At 43.7% G+C, this 15000-nt stretch overlaps 1 protein-coding gene across 1 annotated transcript; it reads left to right on the forward strand.

Moving 5' to 3' along the window:
• Positions 1-4720: 4720 nt before the first annotated feature.
• On the forward strand, positions 4721-12450 carry LOC310991864 (barH-like 1 homeobox protein; the record flags this gene model as incomplete). The annotated part of the gene is made up of 3 exons (XM_083979795.1): positions 4721-5108; positions 9332-9545; positions 12228-12450. The coding sequence occupies 3 exons, from the start codon at positions 4721-4723 to the stop codon at positions 12448-12450; spliced, it is 825 nt and encodes a 274-aa protein (XP_083835921.1).
• Positions 12451-15000: the final 2550 nt, after the last annotated feature.

Consider the following 15000-nt stretch of genomic DNA (forward strand, 5'->3'; position numbering starts at 1 on the left):
TCTCCTTCCTCCTCTTCTTTCTCTTCCTCCCTCTTCTCCTTCCTCTTCCTCCTCCTCCTCTTCCTCCTCTTCTTTCTCTTCCTCCCTCTTTTCCTCCCTCTTTTCCTTCCTCCTCTTCCTCCTTCTCCTCCCTCTTTTCCTTCCTCCTCTTCCTCCTTCTCCCTCTTTTCCTTCCTCCTCTTCCTCCTTCTCCTCCCTCTTTTCCTCCCTCTTTTCCTTCCTCTTTTCCTTCCTCCTCTTCCTCCTTCTCCTTCTCCTCCCTCTTTTCCTCCCTCTTCTCCTTCCTCCTCTTCCTCCTTCTCCTCCTCCTTCTCTTCCCTCTTTTCCTTCCTCCTCCTCCCTCTTCCTCTTCTTCCTCCTCGTTCTCCTCCCTCTTTTCCTTCCTCCTCCTCTTCCTCCTCCTTCTTTTCCTTCCTCCTCCTCCCCCCTTCTCCTCCCTCTTCTCCTTCCTCCTCTTCCTCCTTCTCTTTCCTCTTTTCCTTACTTCTCCTCTTCTTCCTCCTCCTCCTCTTCCTCCTTCTCCTCCCTGTTTTCCTTCCTCCTCTTCTTCCTCCTCCCTCTTCTCCTTCCTCCTCCTCTTCCTCCTCCCTCTTTTCCTTCCTCCTCTTCTTCCTCCTCCTCCTTCTCCTCCTCCTCTTCCTCTTCCTCTTCATCTTCCTCTACCTCCTTCTCCTCCTCTTCCTCTTCATCTTCCTCTTCCTCCTCCTCTTCCTGATGGCTGTGACTGTCCCCTGATTGGTCGGTGGCTGTGTCCTCCAGGCCGTCGTCTCCTCTGTGCGACCTGCTGTCCCACCAGTACGGTCAGCGCTGGGTGCAGCAGCAGCTCAGCAGGAATCGAACCTGCGATCACAGGGAGCAGCAGAGGGCCGGAGCAGGATGTGTTCCTGACACCAGGACCAGTCTGCTGAGGAGGAGCAGAGCTCTGCCACACACACCTGCTGCAGCGCACACACACGGAGCGCTGCCGCCACGCACACAGGTACACACACACACACACACACACACACACACACACACACACAGGTACACACACACACACACACACACACACACACACACACACACACACACACACACACACACACAGGTACACACACACACACACACACACGGAGCGCTGCCGCCATGCACACAGGTACACACACACACACACACACACACACACACACACACACACACACACACACACACACACACACACACACACACACGACCGGGACATCACAGAGGCAGCAGCCGGTCTGCAGAGCTGCTCGGCCGGCCAACCTCCGTCCTCATCCCGGGGGAGAAAACCATCGCTAATTAACTTACCCGCAGGTTTTTAGAGGTTTACCACCGGCTGGTTAAATTATTTCTAGGAGATAAATGTTGGTCTCAGTGATGAAATCTAACAGCTGTATCAGTAGCATTAGTTAGTGTGAATGTAAAGTGAAGCTTCCTGTGTGTATTGGACAGAAGAGCAGCGCTGCCTCGGGGCTCTGGAGCCTACGGACACAAACCACCACATTTACATCAAGAAATACATGTTTTACAATCAACACATCAGTCTGCATTAAGTTTTATTTTATTAAACTAGTTACGGTACACGGCAAAGATACTTCACTACCGTCTTCGGTTACGGTTAGACCAGAGCGATAGATATAACAGAGTGGCGACAACCTTTGATGTCGCCGCCAGCGCGGTCACATGGTTCATGTAGCTCCCAATAGTTCCAAACGAGGCTGCCGCTGTCATGTTCTGCTATGGGACAGACAGCACTGAGCTTGCTTTTGGACGGTAAATATTAAAAAATAAACCGTAAAAAGGTGTATTTACAACTGTTACTGAATTACTGTATGTACATCAATGTCAGTTTTCAAACAAAAGGCAAAATCTTCTTGCTTCAAGGTTTTATTTGTCACTCTAAAGTGAAGATTAGCCTGCCCTACAGTAAAAATGGCATAAGAAGAGGAGTAAAGCAATATATTAAGTGGGAATATATACATTTAAGTATCAAAGATGTTCAATCAAACCCACACAGTTTGAAACGACGTTCAAAACACACACAGCCAGTATCACAACTAAACATAAAGCCCGTTAGCTTAATGCTAACGTATAATGCAAAACCTCATAGACGGGCTAACAGAAATTAGCATCGATATCGCCATTTCGCGGCAACCGAGCCACAGCAGTAAAGCTGCCAAAACCTGGCTTTAGCGCTGTCAACACGTCACAGTTTTAATATTTTTTTCATGTAAGAAAGTCACCGTTTAATCCGGAGTGTGTGGTCAGTTCATAACGTTTGTTAGGGACTTGCACCGATGTTTGTTCTGGGAGAAGTGCAGAGTCTGCGTGAGCCCCGACCGGGGACCATGGTAACGGTCGTCACAGCAGCAGCAGCCGCTCTACTGAGCTGATCTGCCGGCGGGGCCGACCGTCCTCCTCCCGGTGGAGGAAACGAGCCAAGTAACGTATCCGCATGCTTTTAGAGGTTTACCGCTGGCTGGTTAAATTATTTTTAAGAGATTAATGTTGGTCTCATTGATGACATTTAACAACTGTGGCAGTGGTATTAGTTTGTGTGAATGAAAAGTGAGCAGGGCTGCTTCTGGGCTACGGACTGAAATCACCACAGTTACGTAAATAAATAAATGTTTTTCAATGAACCGATCAGTCTAATAATTTTTATTTTGTTAAGTCAACATGGTTACTGTACTTGGGAACGATTATTACCACTTTATGACTTAAAATTGGTCGGTATTTCATCAACGTAGCTCAGTAGTTTCTTGCTGTGCAGCCATAGAAACAGACGTGGTCCAGCGCCGCGGGAGGAATGTTTGGAACTATTGAGGGCTCCATGACCCGGAAGTCGGCCCGCCATTTTTTACAACGGAGTCCTATGGGAGTGTCGCCACTCTGTTATATCTATCGCTCTGGGTTAGACGTCAGGGGAGCATTGCATTGTGGGATACAGTTCACAATTTAGACTGGTCAGATACTGGAGATATTTTCCGAATCAGTACAACATCCGGGAACGTTTCGTATACTGCAGATTTAGCTTTTGTTTGCATACTGCATACTACATACTACATACTGCATCTTGGCCAAATCAGTACGTACTAGCAGTATAGTATGCTGTTTTGAATACAGCCGTAGTCTCTGTCTCTGTGGTGCCGCCACACACACAGGTAAACACCTTCCATCATCTCCCTCTACTGCTTTTTCCTCCTCAGGTTCCTCCCTCTCTGGACACCTTCAGGGACCAGGAGGCGCGTGCCGGTGCGTTCAGGGCCCTTCAGTCAGTCAGAGCGTCGAGAGTCAAGAGTCTGGACTGAGCCTTCGTCTGATAATAAAAACATAAAAACAAGAGCTCAGTGTGTGTGTGTGTGTGTGTGTGTGTGTGTGTGTGTTATTGTACAATACTAATCATGATATTGTCCCAGATATGATTAGAATTAGTTTCCTTTTTTCTTTTCCAAGACCAGTAGTTCTTCTGATACCTTCTGGTTGACAGGTTTCCTCAGAACTGTCAGACAGTCGTCAGACCGTTCTGAGGAAGGAGGAAGAAAAAACTACTTCATACGGACATAATGAACTTTCATAGCAGCCTATATGATTAGAATTAGAATTAGAAAATGTTATTTATTGTCCCGCGAAGGCAGGAAATTAATCTACGGTCTCACTTACATAAGAAAAACACAAAGACTCACATGAGACAAAACACATCAACAATGATCATCACATAGTAAATATACATAGAGGTAACATCTGCACTTCAAGATCTTTACTTTACTGTGTGTTGGTGATGATAGAAACGGCGCTGGGAGGCGTGAAGGAGCCTGGTAGATGTTTATGATGTTATAAGACCACTGTTATCACCAAATCAATGTTTAAAATCACATTTTTTCCAACAAAAATAATAAATACACAGAAGAAAAAAACACTGCTGAATAAAGAGATACTGAAACAACACACACACACAGGAGGAGGGGAAGAGAGGAGGAAGAGGGGAGGAGAAGAAAGGAGGAGAGGAGGAGGAAGAGAAGAAAGAGAGAGGGAGAGGAGGAAGAAGAGGAGAGAGGGGGAGGAGAAGAGAGGAGGAGGAAGAGAGAGGTAGAGGAGGAGGAAGAGAAGGGGAGGAGGAAGAAGAGAGGAAGAGGAGGAGAAGAAGAGAGGGAGAGGAGAAGAGGGGAGGAGGAAGAGGAAGAGTAGAAAGAGAGAGGGAGAGGAGGAAGAAGAGGAGAGGGGAGGAGGAAGAGGAGAGGAGGAAGAGGAGCAGGAGAGGAGGAGGAGGAGACAGGAAGAGGAGGAGAAGAGAGGGAGAGGAGGAGGAAAAAGAGAGGAGGAGGAGAGGGGAGGAGGAAGAGAAGAAGAAGAGAGGAGGAGGAGGAGCAGATTTTAATGAATCTTTACATCTCTCTTTTCCCTCCTCTCTCTCTCTCTCTCTCTCTCTCTCCGTGGTGCTGAAATCAGCTGCTGATCAACTGATTCATTTTCCATCCAGATCAATAATCATCTGGAGGACTGTCCTTACTTTTACTTTGCTCCTCTACTTGCTCCTTTACTCCTTTACTCCTCTACTGTCTCTACTGCCTCTCCTCTCCTCTCCTCTCCTGTCTCTCCTCTACTCTGTCTCTCCTCTCCTGCCCCTACTCTACTCTGCCTCTCCTCTCCTCTGTCTCTCCTCTACTCTGTCTCTCCTCTCCTCCTGTGATGTCCCTCGGCCTCTGACTGGACAGAGATGGAGGTTTGTTCCTCCAGCTGCTCCAGGTTCAGGACCGACTCTCTGCTCTCCCTGAGGCCGGCCGAGGCGCTCCTCTCCCGGGCAGCGGACCCTCCGGAGCTCTGCCCGGTAGACAGCGGCTGCTCGGCGCTCCTCTCCCCGCGGACAGAGCCTCTTCTCCGGCTGCAGGCTCCTCTGCTGGCCGCTCGGCTGCGGCGGCTGCAGCCCCGCTCCTCCTCTTCCTCCTTCCTGATCCGGGACATCCTATCGGACTGTCGGCCTGAGTCTGACCCAGAACCAGAACCAGAACCAGGACCAGGACTAGGACTCTCTGACCCGGGTCAGGCTGAGCAGGATGGAGATTATCAGGACAGAAGTGTGAGCAGCTCCGACGGCGAGTGCAGAGGTAGGAGACTGGAAACTAAACTAAACTAAACTAAACTAAAACTAAACTAAACTATATTAAACTAAAACTTTTTTTTTTAATGTTTGTATGGGTTTATATTACCCAGGGCACTCTCTCAAGGTACAGTAACCTATTAGAGCTATGAAGGAGTGGAATGCCCTTCCGAATTATGTACAACAAAGAAACATGGTTAGTTTTAAAATGAAACTAAGAGATTATTATTTTGATCGCAATTGTGACCATTAGTAGCCTATATATTTGTAAATTGGGTCCTGGTATCCTTGTTGTGTAGTGATTTAATAGGAGCGGGTAATGTTAAGTGTTTGTCTTGGATGTTATTGTGTATGTATTGAGTATGTGTTTTCTGTATGTATTTTAGTTTTTATGTATTAATGTGTTGTGTGTTAATGGTTTGTATTTGTCATTTATTACGATGAAAAGACCCCAGGAAGAAGCTGCTGCTGCTGCTGCTGTGTGGCTAAAGCTGATGGAGATCTAAATAAACTAAACTAAACTAAATATACAGATAATTGGTGTTTATGTATTTATGTGTATATGTGCGCGTGTGATGGTACATTTATATGTGGCTACATAAGGCTGGGTCTTGGTCTTGACTAAACATGAAAACCACTTTTGACATGGGTTACAAACATTTTAACCCCTTCCTGGCCAGTTGTTTTAGCTGCAAAAACACATGATTTCTCACTAAACTATGTTTTTATTTTATTATTTTTTATTCCTGTCTATATTCTGAAGGTTTTTACAGAGGGGATTGTTGATATATCATTCATACAACATTTTATTCCAAAAAAAAAAAAAAAAGTGAAATTTTATTTATTTATTTATTTTAGGGCTGGTGACAGTATTTTCTCATTTACAGAGTGATAGAGGAGAGAAAAGAGATATCCACAATCCTCCTCTGTAAAAACTAAAGACTCTAACATGTCAACAAAATAAAACAAGAATTTTGAAAGTAGCTTTATCCATTGTTTCAGATTTCAGTTCTGGAAATGTATGCACATTAGCACATATTTCATTAGATGTCGCCTCATTTACATATTTAAAGCAGATATCAGTGGAATGTTTTTGTTAATATAAGTCCTAAATAGTCCTATTTTCCGTCAGCAATCACTTACATGAAGTATTTCAGCCTAAACACGAGTCTCTCCGTCACTCTGCTCTGCTGTAACCCGAGGAGAAAATTTTCCTTGTGGGATACAAGTGTTATCCAATGAGGAGAGAGAACGGCATGAAGGGCTGTGTGTGCAGCCAAGGGATGCGCGTGAATGTGGTGACGTAGCACGAGGACCAATTGATGCCTGACAAGGGCGGGGGCTGCTAACTCATGGTGCGTTCAAAGAAACTCGTACTTTGTGTTTTTCCTTCCTGTGAAGTCATACCAGTTCGATCTGGTACGAGTTCACGGGTCGGAAGTTACGAGTGGCCGTTATAGGGAACTTTCACAGACAACAGGATGGTAAAAACACGAGCTACGGGTTACCTGGAACGCTACCAAGTCGTAGTTGTGACTTGAAGCTGTAACTTACGGTTTCAAAAGCCTGCCTTGAACGCAGCATTAGCCGAAACGGCCGTGAAGCTGATATCTGCTTTAAACATAAAATTTGACAAAACTTGTAATGCAAAAAAATATTCGTCTTAATGTGAGTGATAAACTTGGGAAGTTTCATGGTGAAATCTGTTAGTTACTTCACCTCCTCCTCGCCAAAAACCCTTTCAGGGACAGAAACGTCCAGGGGTCGTTTGAGGGTCAGCTGATTGATTATTGATCAGATTCAGTTCATCTTCACCCGCGTCTTCATCAGACGATTTAACCCTCCTGTCGTCCTTCAATCTGTTCCCTTCCTCCATCCTTCCTTCTTTCCACAATCCTTTCCCCCTTCCTTCCTTCCTTCCTTCCTTCCTTCCTTCCTTCCTTCCTTCCTTCCTTCCTTCCTTCCTTCCTTCCTTCCTTCCTTCCTTCCTCCCTCCCTTCCTCCATCCTTCCTTCATTCCTCCCTTCTTCCTTCCCTGAACGGTTCTGCTCCCTCCCTCCACTTCCTTCCTTCTTTCCACAATCCTTTTCCCCTCCCTTCCTTCTTTCCTCCCTCTTCCCTCCTTCCTTCCTCTTCCTTCCTTCCTTCCTTCCTTCCTTCCTTCCTTCCTTCCTTCCTTCCTTCCTTCCTTCCTTCCTTCCTTCCTTCCTTCCTTCCTTCCTGCCTTCCTGCCTTCCTTCCTTCCTTCCTTCTTCCTTGAACAGATCTGTTCCCTCCCTCCACTTTTCTTTCCTCCCCTTTACCCTTCCTTCTTTCCACAATCCCTTTTCCCTCCCTCTTCCCTCCTTCCTTCCTTCCTCTTCCTCCTTCCTTCCTTGAACGGATCTGTTCCCTCCCTCCACTTTTCCTTCCTTCCTTCCTTCCTTCCTTCCTTCCTTCCTTCCTTCCTTCCTTCCTTCCTTCCTTCCTTCCTTCCCGTCGTCCTTACTTCTTCCTCCCTTCCTTCTTCTTCCTTCCTTGAATGGATCTGTTCCCTCCCTCCACTTTTCTTTCCTTCCTTTTTCCCTTCCTTCTTTCCACAATCCTTTTCTCCTTCCTTCCTTCCTTCCCTTCGTCCTTACTTCTTCCTTCCTTCCTTTTTGACCCAATCGACCCAATCTGTTCCCTCCCTCCATCTATCTTTCCTTCCTTCTTTCCTCCCATCTTCCCCTTCTTCCTCCCTTCCTTCTTTCTTCCTTCTTCTTCCTTCCTTGAATGGATGTGTTCCCTCCCTCCACTTTTCTTCCCTTCCTTCTTTCCACAATCCATTTTCCCTCCCTTCCTTCCGTCTTCTTCCTTCCTTTTTGACCCAGTCTGTTCCCTCCCTCCTTCTATCTTTCCTTCCTTTTTCCCTTCCTTCTTTCCACAATCCTTTTTCCATCCCTTCCTTCCTTACTTCTTCCTTCCTTCCCTTCGTCCTTCCTTTTTGACCCAGTCTGTTCCCTCCCTCCTTCTATCTTTCCTTCCTTTTTCCCTTCCTTCTTTCCACAATCCTTTTTCCATCCCTTCCTTCCTTACTTCTTCCTTCCTTCCCTTCGTCCTTCCTTTTTGACCCAATCAACCCAATCTGTTCCCTCCCTCCTTCTATCTTTCCTTCCTTTTTCCCTTCCTTCTCTCCTCTCATCTTCCCTTCATCCTTCCTTCCTTCCTTCCTTTCCTTCCTTGACCCAGGAGGACAACAGGAGGGTTTAATGAAGCTTCAGTTTAATTAGAACAAATGATCTGAACGATGATGATGACGATGACGACGATGATGATGATGATGATGATGATGATGATGATGATGATGATGATGATGATGATGATGATGATGATGATGACTGGCTGAAGCTCAGAGGTGACAGAGTATTTGCCGCTGCTGCAGCCAATAGAAGCTCTGGAATGAGCTGCCCTTTAATGTTCGACAGGCTTCCTCACTTCCTGTTTTTAAATCTCTTTTAAAAACACATTTTTACTCCCTTGCTTTTAACTCACCTTCATTTTATTTATCTGTCACCCCCTATAAAAGCATTCGCAGTGATATGAGCCGGTCTGTTTGTTTGTTTTTAAAGTGACTTTGTGTTTATGTGTTTATGTCTTTTACCTTTAAAGCAGAAGTAAGGTGAATGTTTGTGTTAATATAAGTCTTAAATAGTTGTATCTTCCGACAGCAATCACTTCTATAGAGTGTTTGGTCTGAAACACGGGTCTGTCAGTCCCTCAACCTTTATCCAATGAGGAGAGAGAACGGCATAAAGGGGCAGTCCTCTCTGTGTGTGCAGCCAAGGAACGCCGTGAATGTGGTGACGTAGGGACGAGGACTGTTATGGTGCGTTCAAGGCAACTCGTAACTCGTGTTTTTCCGACCTGTGAAGTGGTACCAGTTCGATCTGGTACGAGTTCACGGGTCAGAAGTTACGAGTGGCCGTTATAGTGACTTTCACCGGTAAAACAGGTCGGAGAAACACGAGTGGGTTGCCTGGAACGCTACAAAGTCGTAAGTTGTGACTTGAAGCTGTAATTTACGGTTTCAAAAGCCTGCCTGGAACGCAGCATTAGCCAAAACCACCGGATCGCTTACTTCTGCTTTAATCTTTTTATGTCCCAATGTAAAGCACTTTGGCTTCCCCTGTGGTTTTTTAAATGTGCTATATAAATAAAGTTGATTGATTGATTGATTGATTTATGTCATGTCCACCTGTGAACCAGCAGTTGGGGGCGGGGCCTCTCTTGGGGGCGGGGCCTCTCCCTCTCTGCGGCTGAAGAAGCCCCGTAAAGCCCGGACAGCGTTCAGCGAGCAGCAGCTGTCGGAGCTGGAGAGAAGCTTCCACAAGCACAAGTACCTGAGCGTCCAGGACCGCATGCAGCTGGCTGCAGCGCTGAGGCTGAGTGACACGCAGGTCAAGACCTGGTACCAGAACCGCCGGTAATATACACATATATATATACACACATATACATATATATATACATATATACACACATATACACATATATACACACATATACACACATATACACACATATATACACACATATACACATATACACACACACAGGACCGCATGCAGCTGGCTGCAGCGCTGAGGCTGAGTGACACGCAGGTCAAGACCTGGTACCAGAACCGCCGGTAACACACACACATATATACACATATATATACACATATATACACACATATACACACACACACACACACACACACACACACACACACAGAGAGATGGACAGAGTACTCGACCCCAGTACTTGAGTAAGAGTACAAATACTACTGGTCAAAATTTACTCTGTTACAAGTAAAAGTAGCTCAGTCGACATGTTACTGCAGTAAGAGTAAAAGTAGTAGTAGTAGGTAGTAAGTAGTAAAATTACTTAAAAAACTACTTGCTTTTAAAGGTACTTAAGTATCCAAAAGTACATGTTTTTACATTTACTTTAAAGGGACATTGTGTAGGAATTCCTCCATCTAGAGTTGTGGTTGTATATCTCAAGCAACTCAATCGTATTTTTCATGCTGCATTCACCTGAAATTGGGCAGACGGACGACAGCCGCTGCACGTAACGGCACAAACAAGCCTCTATGTAAACAAGTGGTCCGTCAACACGAGGCAAAACAATACACGTGACAATATGTTGTCATGGCGATGTGGTATTGTTTTACCGGCTTTCTCTGGTTTGTTAGCGACGGCCGTCTGCCCGACTGCAGGTGAATGCAGCATCAGTGTAACGCTCCATTCCTCCTCACTGCGTTACCGCGGTGACTGAGCCGACAGCTCCGGTGACTCCGCTGAGTTTCCGTGGTTACCTACCGTCACCGTGGCGACACCACATGGCAGCAGCACCGAGCTTACCGTCTCCATGGAGATATGAATGATATGAACGGCTCATTCAGAGCTGAAAGGAACAGGAACTTTGTTGATTAATGAAAAACAGACTGAAGAACCAAATAATCCATTTTCATGAATAGATAACAGGAGAAGTTACACAATGTCCCTTTAAGTAAAAGTCAGAGTCAGAGTAAATGTCTTATTCTCCACATCAGTGAATGACTCTAATTGTTTCTAAATGAATGTAAGGAGCTTTTAACTCTTGTTAGTGAGAATGAACTCTTTGAAAGCAGCTGCACTGATGTGCTGCTTTTAGGGGTTAGGGTTTCCTTCTCTGACAAACACAGCTTGTGTCCAATAGGATTTTAGAAAAAGACCTGAAAGTAACCAGTACTTTTCAGCCGTACTACTAATTAACTCCAGGAAAAGTACTAATATTTGTCTTGGAAATGTATTCAAGTAAGAGTAATAAGTACCAAAGAAATCTAATACTCAGTACAGTACAGTACTCACGTAAATTTACTCCATTACTGTCCACTACTGCACACGCACGCACTCTGATAAATAATTGAGGAGTGTGTTGTTGTTGTTGTTGTTGTGATTAAGAATCAATAATTGATGCAGAAACAAATCTGGAGCTTTTAGTTCAGGCTGTTTGTTTATTTATTGATTTATTTTTATTGGTTCACTCAGAACTCTGCGCTGTGATTGGCCGGAAGGGTTTGACCTTTGACCTTTAGACAGATTCTATTAATATAATATAGTTTGTAAAGAACAAAGTGAGACAGGAAGTGATGAGGTGTCACCTGTTCATGGTCACTTCCTGTTTCCTCACCTGGTCACTTCCTGTTTCCTCTCCTAGTACACACTAGTATACACCAGCAGGGCCGTTGCTATGAATTCTGGGCCCCCTTAAAGAATACTAAAGTGGGCCCCTCCTCCTAACTTTTCCTCTTTTTTTTTCTTAGACTACGTATGTATTATCATTTTTTATTTAGCCTTCTTTGTTTTGATGCTAATGCAGCATTACACTGCAAAAACTACAGTATCTTAGCAAGAATATTTGTCTTATTTCTAGTCAAAACAAATCTCATTCTACTTAAAATAAGACTCATCATATTAAAAGTAGCTTGTTTTTAGACACTTTTTACTTCTTTCAAGCAGATTTTCACTTGGAATAAGTAGAAAAAATCTGATAGTGGAGCAAGTTTTTCTTCCTTATTACAAACACAAAAAACTTACTTTCACTGGCAGATTTTTCTATTTATTGTGAATTTAAGTGAAAATGATCTAAAAACAAGTTAATTTTTAGGTAATGAGTCTTATTTTAAGTGGAAAGAGATTAGTTTTGACTAGAAATGAGACATTTGGACAAGAAATAAGACAAATATTCTTGGAAAGATGTTGAGTTTTTACAGTGTACTATGAGTATTAGTCAGGGTCTTACGCAGAATAAATCAGTCATACAAAGATTAGACTACTGGGGTTTTTATGGGCCCCACTGGGCGCTGGGCCTCTAGAGTTATCATCACCTTTCTCCCCTGTACAACGGCCCTGCACACCAGAGAGACTAAAGCTGCATTTCCACTACATGGAAGTAGTCGACTCGGCCTTTTTCGTTTCCACTACGTAAAAGTACCTGGAATCTGGTACCCGGTACAATTTTTTTAGTACCTGCTCGGCCGCGGTTCCAAAACGGGTGAAGCAGTACTAAAATCATGGTCACTTCCCGTTTCCTCTCCTGGTCACTTCCTGTTTCCTCTCATCTGTTTCCTGCTCAGGACCAAGTGGAAGCGTCAGTCGTCCGTCGGTCTGGAGCTGCTGGCCGAAGCCGGACGGATGTTCCTGCCCCCTCACTACCTGTACCCAGCTGCCCCGCCCACTCTGGACCTCTACCTGTACACAGGCCACGCCCACCAGCACACAGGCCACGCCCACCAGCACACAGGCCACGCCCACCTGATGCCCCGCCTCCTCACCCACCCCGAGCCACAGGTGCGCTGACACGGCACCCGGGGGGAAAACGTGACATTAAGAAAAGTTGGTAACACTTTACTGTAATAGGTATTCATCAGATTGACATAACAGCTGTCATAAACATCAATGAATACTTCATTCAGTAAGTTATGTCACTTTTGATGCAAAGTTGACATTGTTTGAGATGTTTTTGTTCTGACAACTTGACATAAAGACAATTTAAACTGTCATAGCAGACCTAATGGACAAACTTTATAAATTAACAAAGAACAAGAACAAAGAAATCTCAAATAATGTCAACTTTGCATTAAAAGTGACCTCTACACTGCAAAAACTCAAAGTCTTTCCAAGAATATTTGTCTTATTTCTTGTCAAAATGTCAAAATTTTATTTAAAACTAATCCCTTTCCACTTAAAGGCCCCATGCTGTGCACTTTTCTCTGGGTTTATTTCCCTAACAAGATGTATCATTGGTTTTGAGTACCTGTGATCTGCTTCATATTGTTTCTACTGCCCCTTTCTGTTGCCTCTTTCTGGAGTTCTAGCAGCCACAGGTCATTTGGCCAATCAGAAGAGAGAATGAGAACCTCTCCTCTGATTGGCTGACTGTTTTTGAGTGGCATGTGGTCGGGCCAATCACAGTCAAGTAACTGAAACCTAAGCTGCATTCATAAAAATTGAAAAAAACCAACTGGTCACGGTGGGCGGAGTTACCTTGTGTGTGACATCACAGAAAGGAGGAAGTGCTATCTGCTCGTCTTAAAGAGACAGTTCCTACAAATGGGCGGTGTGTGTTTCTCTGTTTATGACCAGTTTGATGCATGGGGCAGTTTATACGTCTATCTATCTACATCTATATCATCTATATACGTGGCCCAGAGACCTCCCCAAGCACCAAAAAATAACCACAATCACATTTTTCATGCCATGGGGCCTTTAAAATAAGACTCATCACCTAAAAATTAACTTGTTTTTGGATCATTTTCACTTGTTTCTTTGTTTTTTTGTGCTTGTAATAAGAAAGAAAAACTTGCTCCACCATCAGATTTTTCTCCTTATTCCAAGTGGAAAATCTGCTTGAAAGAAGTAAAAAGTGTCTAAAAAACAAGCTGCTTTTTAATGTGATGAGTCTTATTTTAAGTTTAATGAGATTAGTTTTGACTAGAAATGAGACTAGAGATTAGAAAAATCTGACAGTGGAGCAAGTTTTTCTGTCTTATTATTACAAGCACAAAAAAACTTGCTTTCACTGGCAGATTTTTCTACTTATTTTAAGTGAAAATTTGTTTGAAAGAAGTGCAAATGATCTAAAAACAAGTTCATTTTTATGTGATGAGTCTTATTTTAAGAGGAAAGAGATTAGTTTTGACTAGAAATGAGACATTTTGACAAGAAATAAGACAAATATTCTTGGTAAGATTTTGAGTTTTTGCAGTGTAACTTACTGAATGACACTTAACGACAGCTGTCATAAGTATTCATTGATGGTTATGACAGTGTTATGTCAATCTGATGAATACCTATTCAAAAAGTGTAAAATGTTACCTACCGAAAGGTTTTTATTGGCCGATGACGTGGAGATCCTGGACCTGGACTGAGCTCTGATTGGTGGAGCAGCTGTGACATCACATGACTCTTTGATAAGGAACTCGTCTGTGAAGTTGTTTGGTTTCAGTTTTTACTTTTTCAATAAATAAATAAAAATAAAGAAACTTGGTGTTGTTTCTCTGATCCAGATCTACCTAGTAGCTACACACCTGAGACAAACCGGTCCAGTCCAACTCTCTCAGACCATGACGATGTAATAAAACAGAAACATATGTCATCAGCTGCTCCTAAACTTTCTGTCCAATCACTGAATGTCTCAGTTTCCTCCTCGGCCAATCAGACGACAGGACGTCACAGATCACTGATCAGCTGATGAATTATTAATGAGGGTGAAATATTCATGTTGTTAAAAGCAGCGATTAAACACCAGAACCACCAGAGACCTGAGACCTGCAGCTTTCCCTGAGTGCTGCAGAGTGTGTGTGTGTGTGTGTGTGTGTGTGTGTGTGTGTGTGTATGTGACCTCGAACTTTAAAACTTCTCTCCATTTTATTTATTTATCTTTTGTTTATTTTTATTTTTATGTTGTAGCTGAAAAGTTTCCAGTGGAGGAAGTTGAAGGTTGAGGTGAGTTCATCTATGTCAGATGAGTCATAGGAACAAACAACAACAACAACAAAAAGCTCATATTAAAATTCACTTGTGTCACTTTATTTTGAAAATATTCAACATTTTACCTGCAGTCAGGCGGACTTTTACTTTGGAGGTACAGAGAGAAAAACCATAGATATATATAATAATAATAATAATAATAATAATGGATTACATATACTGACTAGATGGCGCCTTCTGCTTCTCAGCGTACGTCAACACGGCGGCCATCTTGGTGAGGGGTTTCTGACCATAGACACATAAACATCTGACCAGCAGTCAGACCAGTCAGACCCTGTAGAACATGTTTCACTGTATTTATGCATGTGGGTGTGTGTCTGAGTATCTAAGTGTATGTTTAATACATAAAAACAAAAT

This window comes from Trachurus trachurus (genome assembly GCF_905171665.1).
Source record: "Trachurus trachurus genome assembly, chromosome: 9".
Lineage (NCBI taxonomy): Eukaryota > Metazoa > Chordata > Actinopteri > Carangiformes > Carangidae > Trachurus > Trachurus trachurus.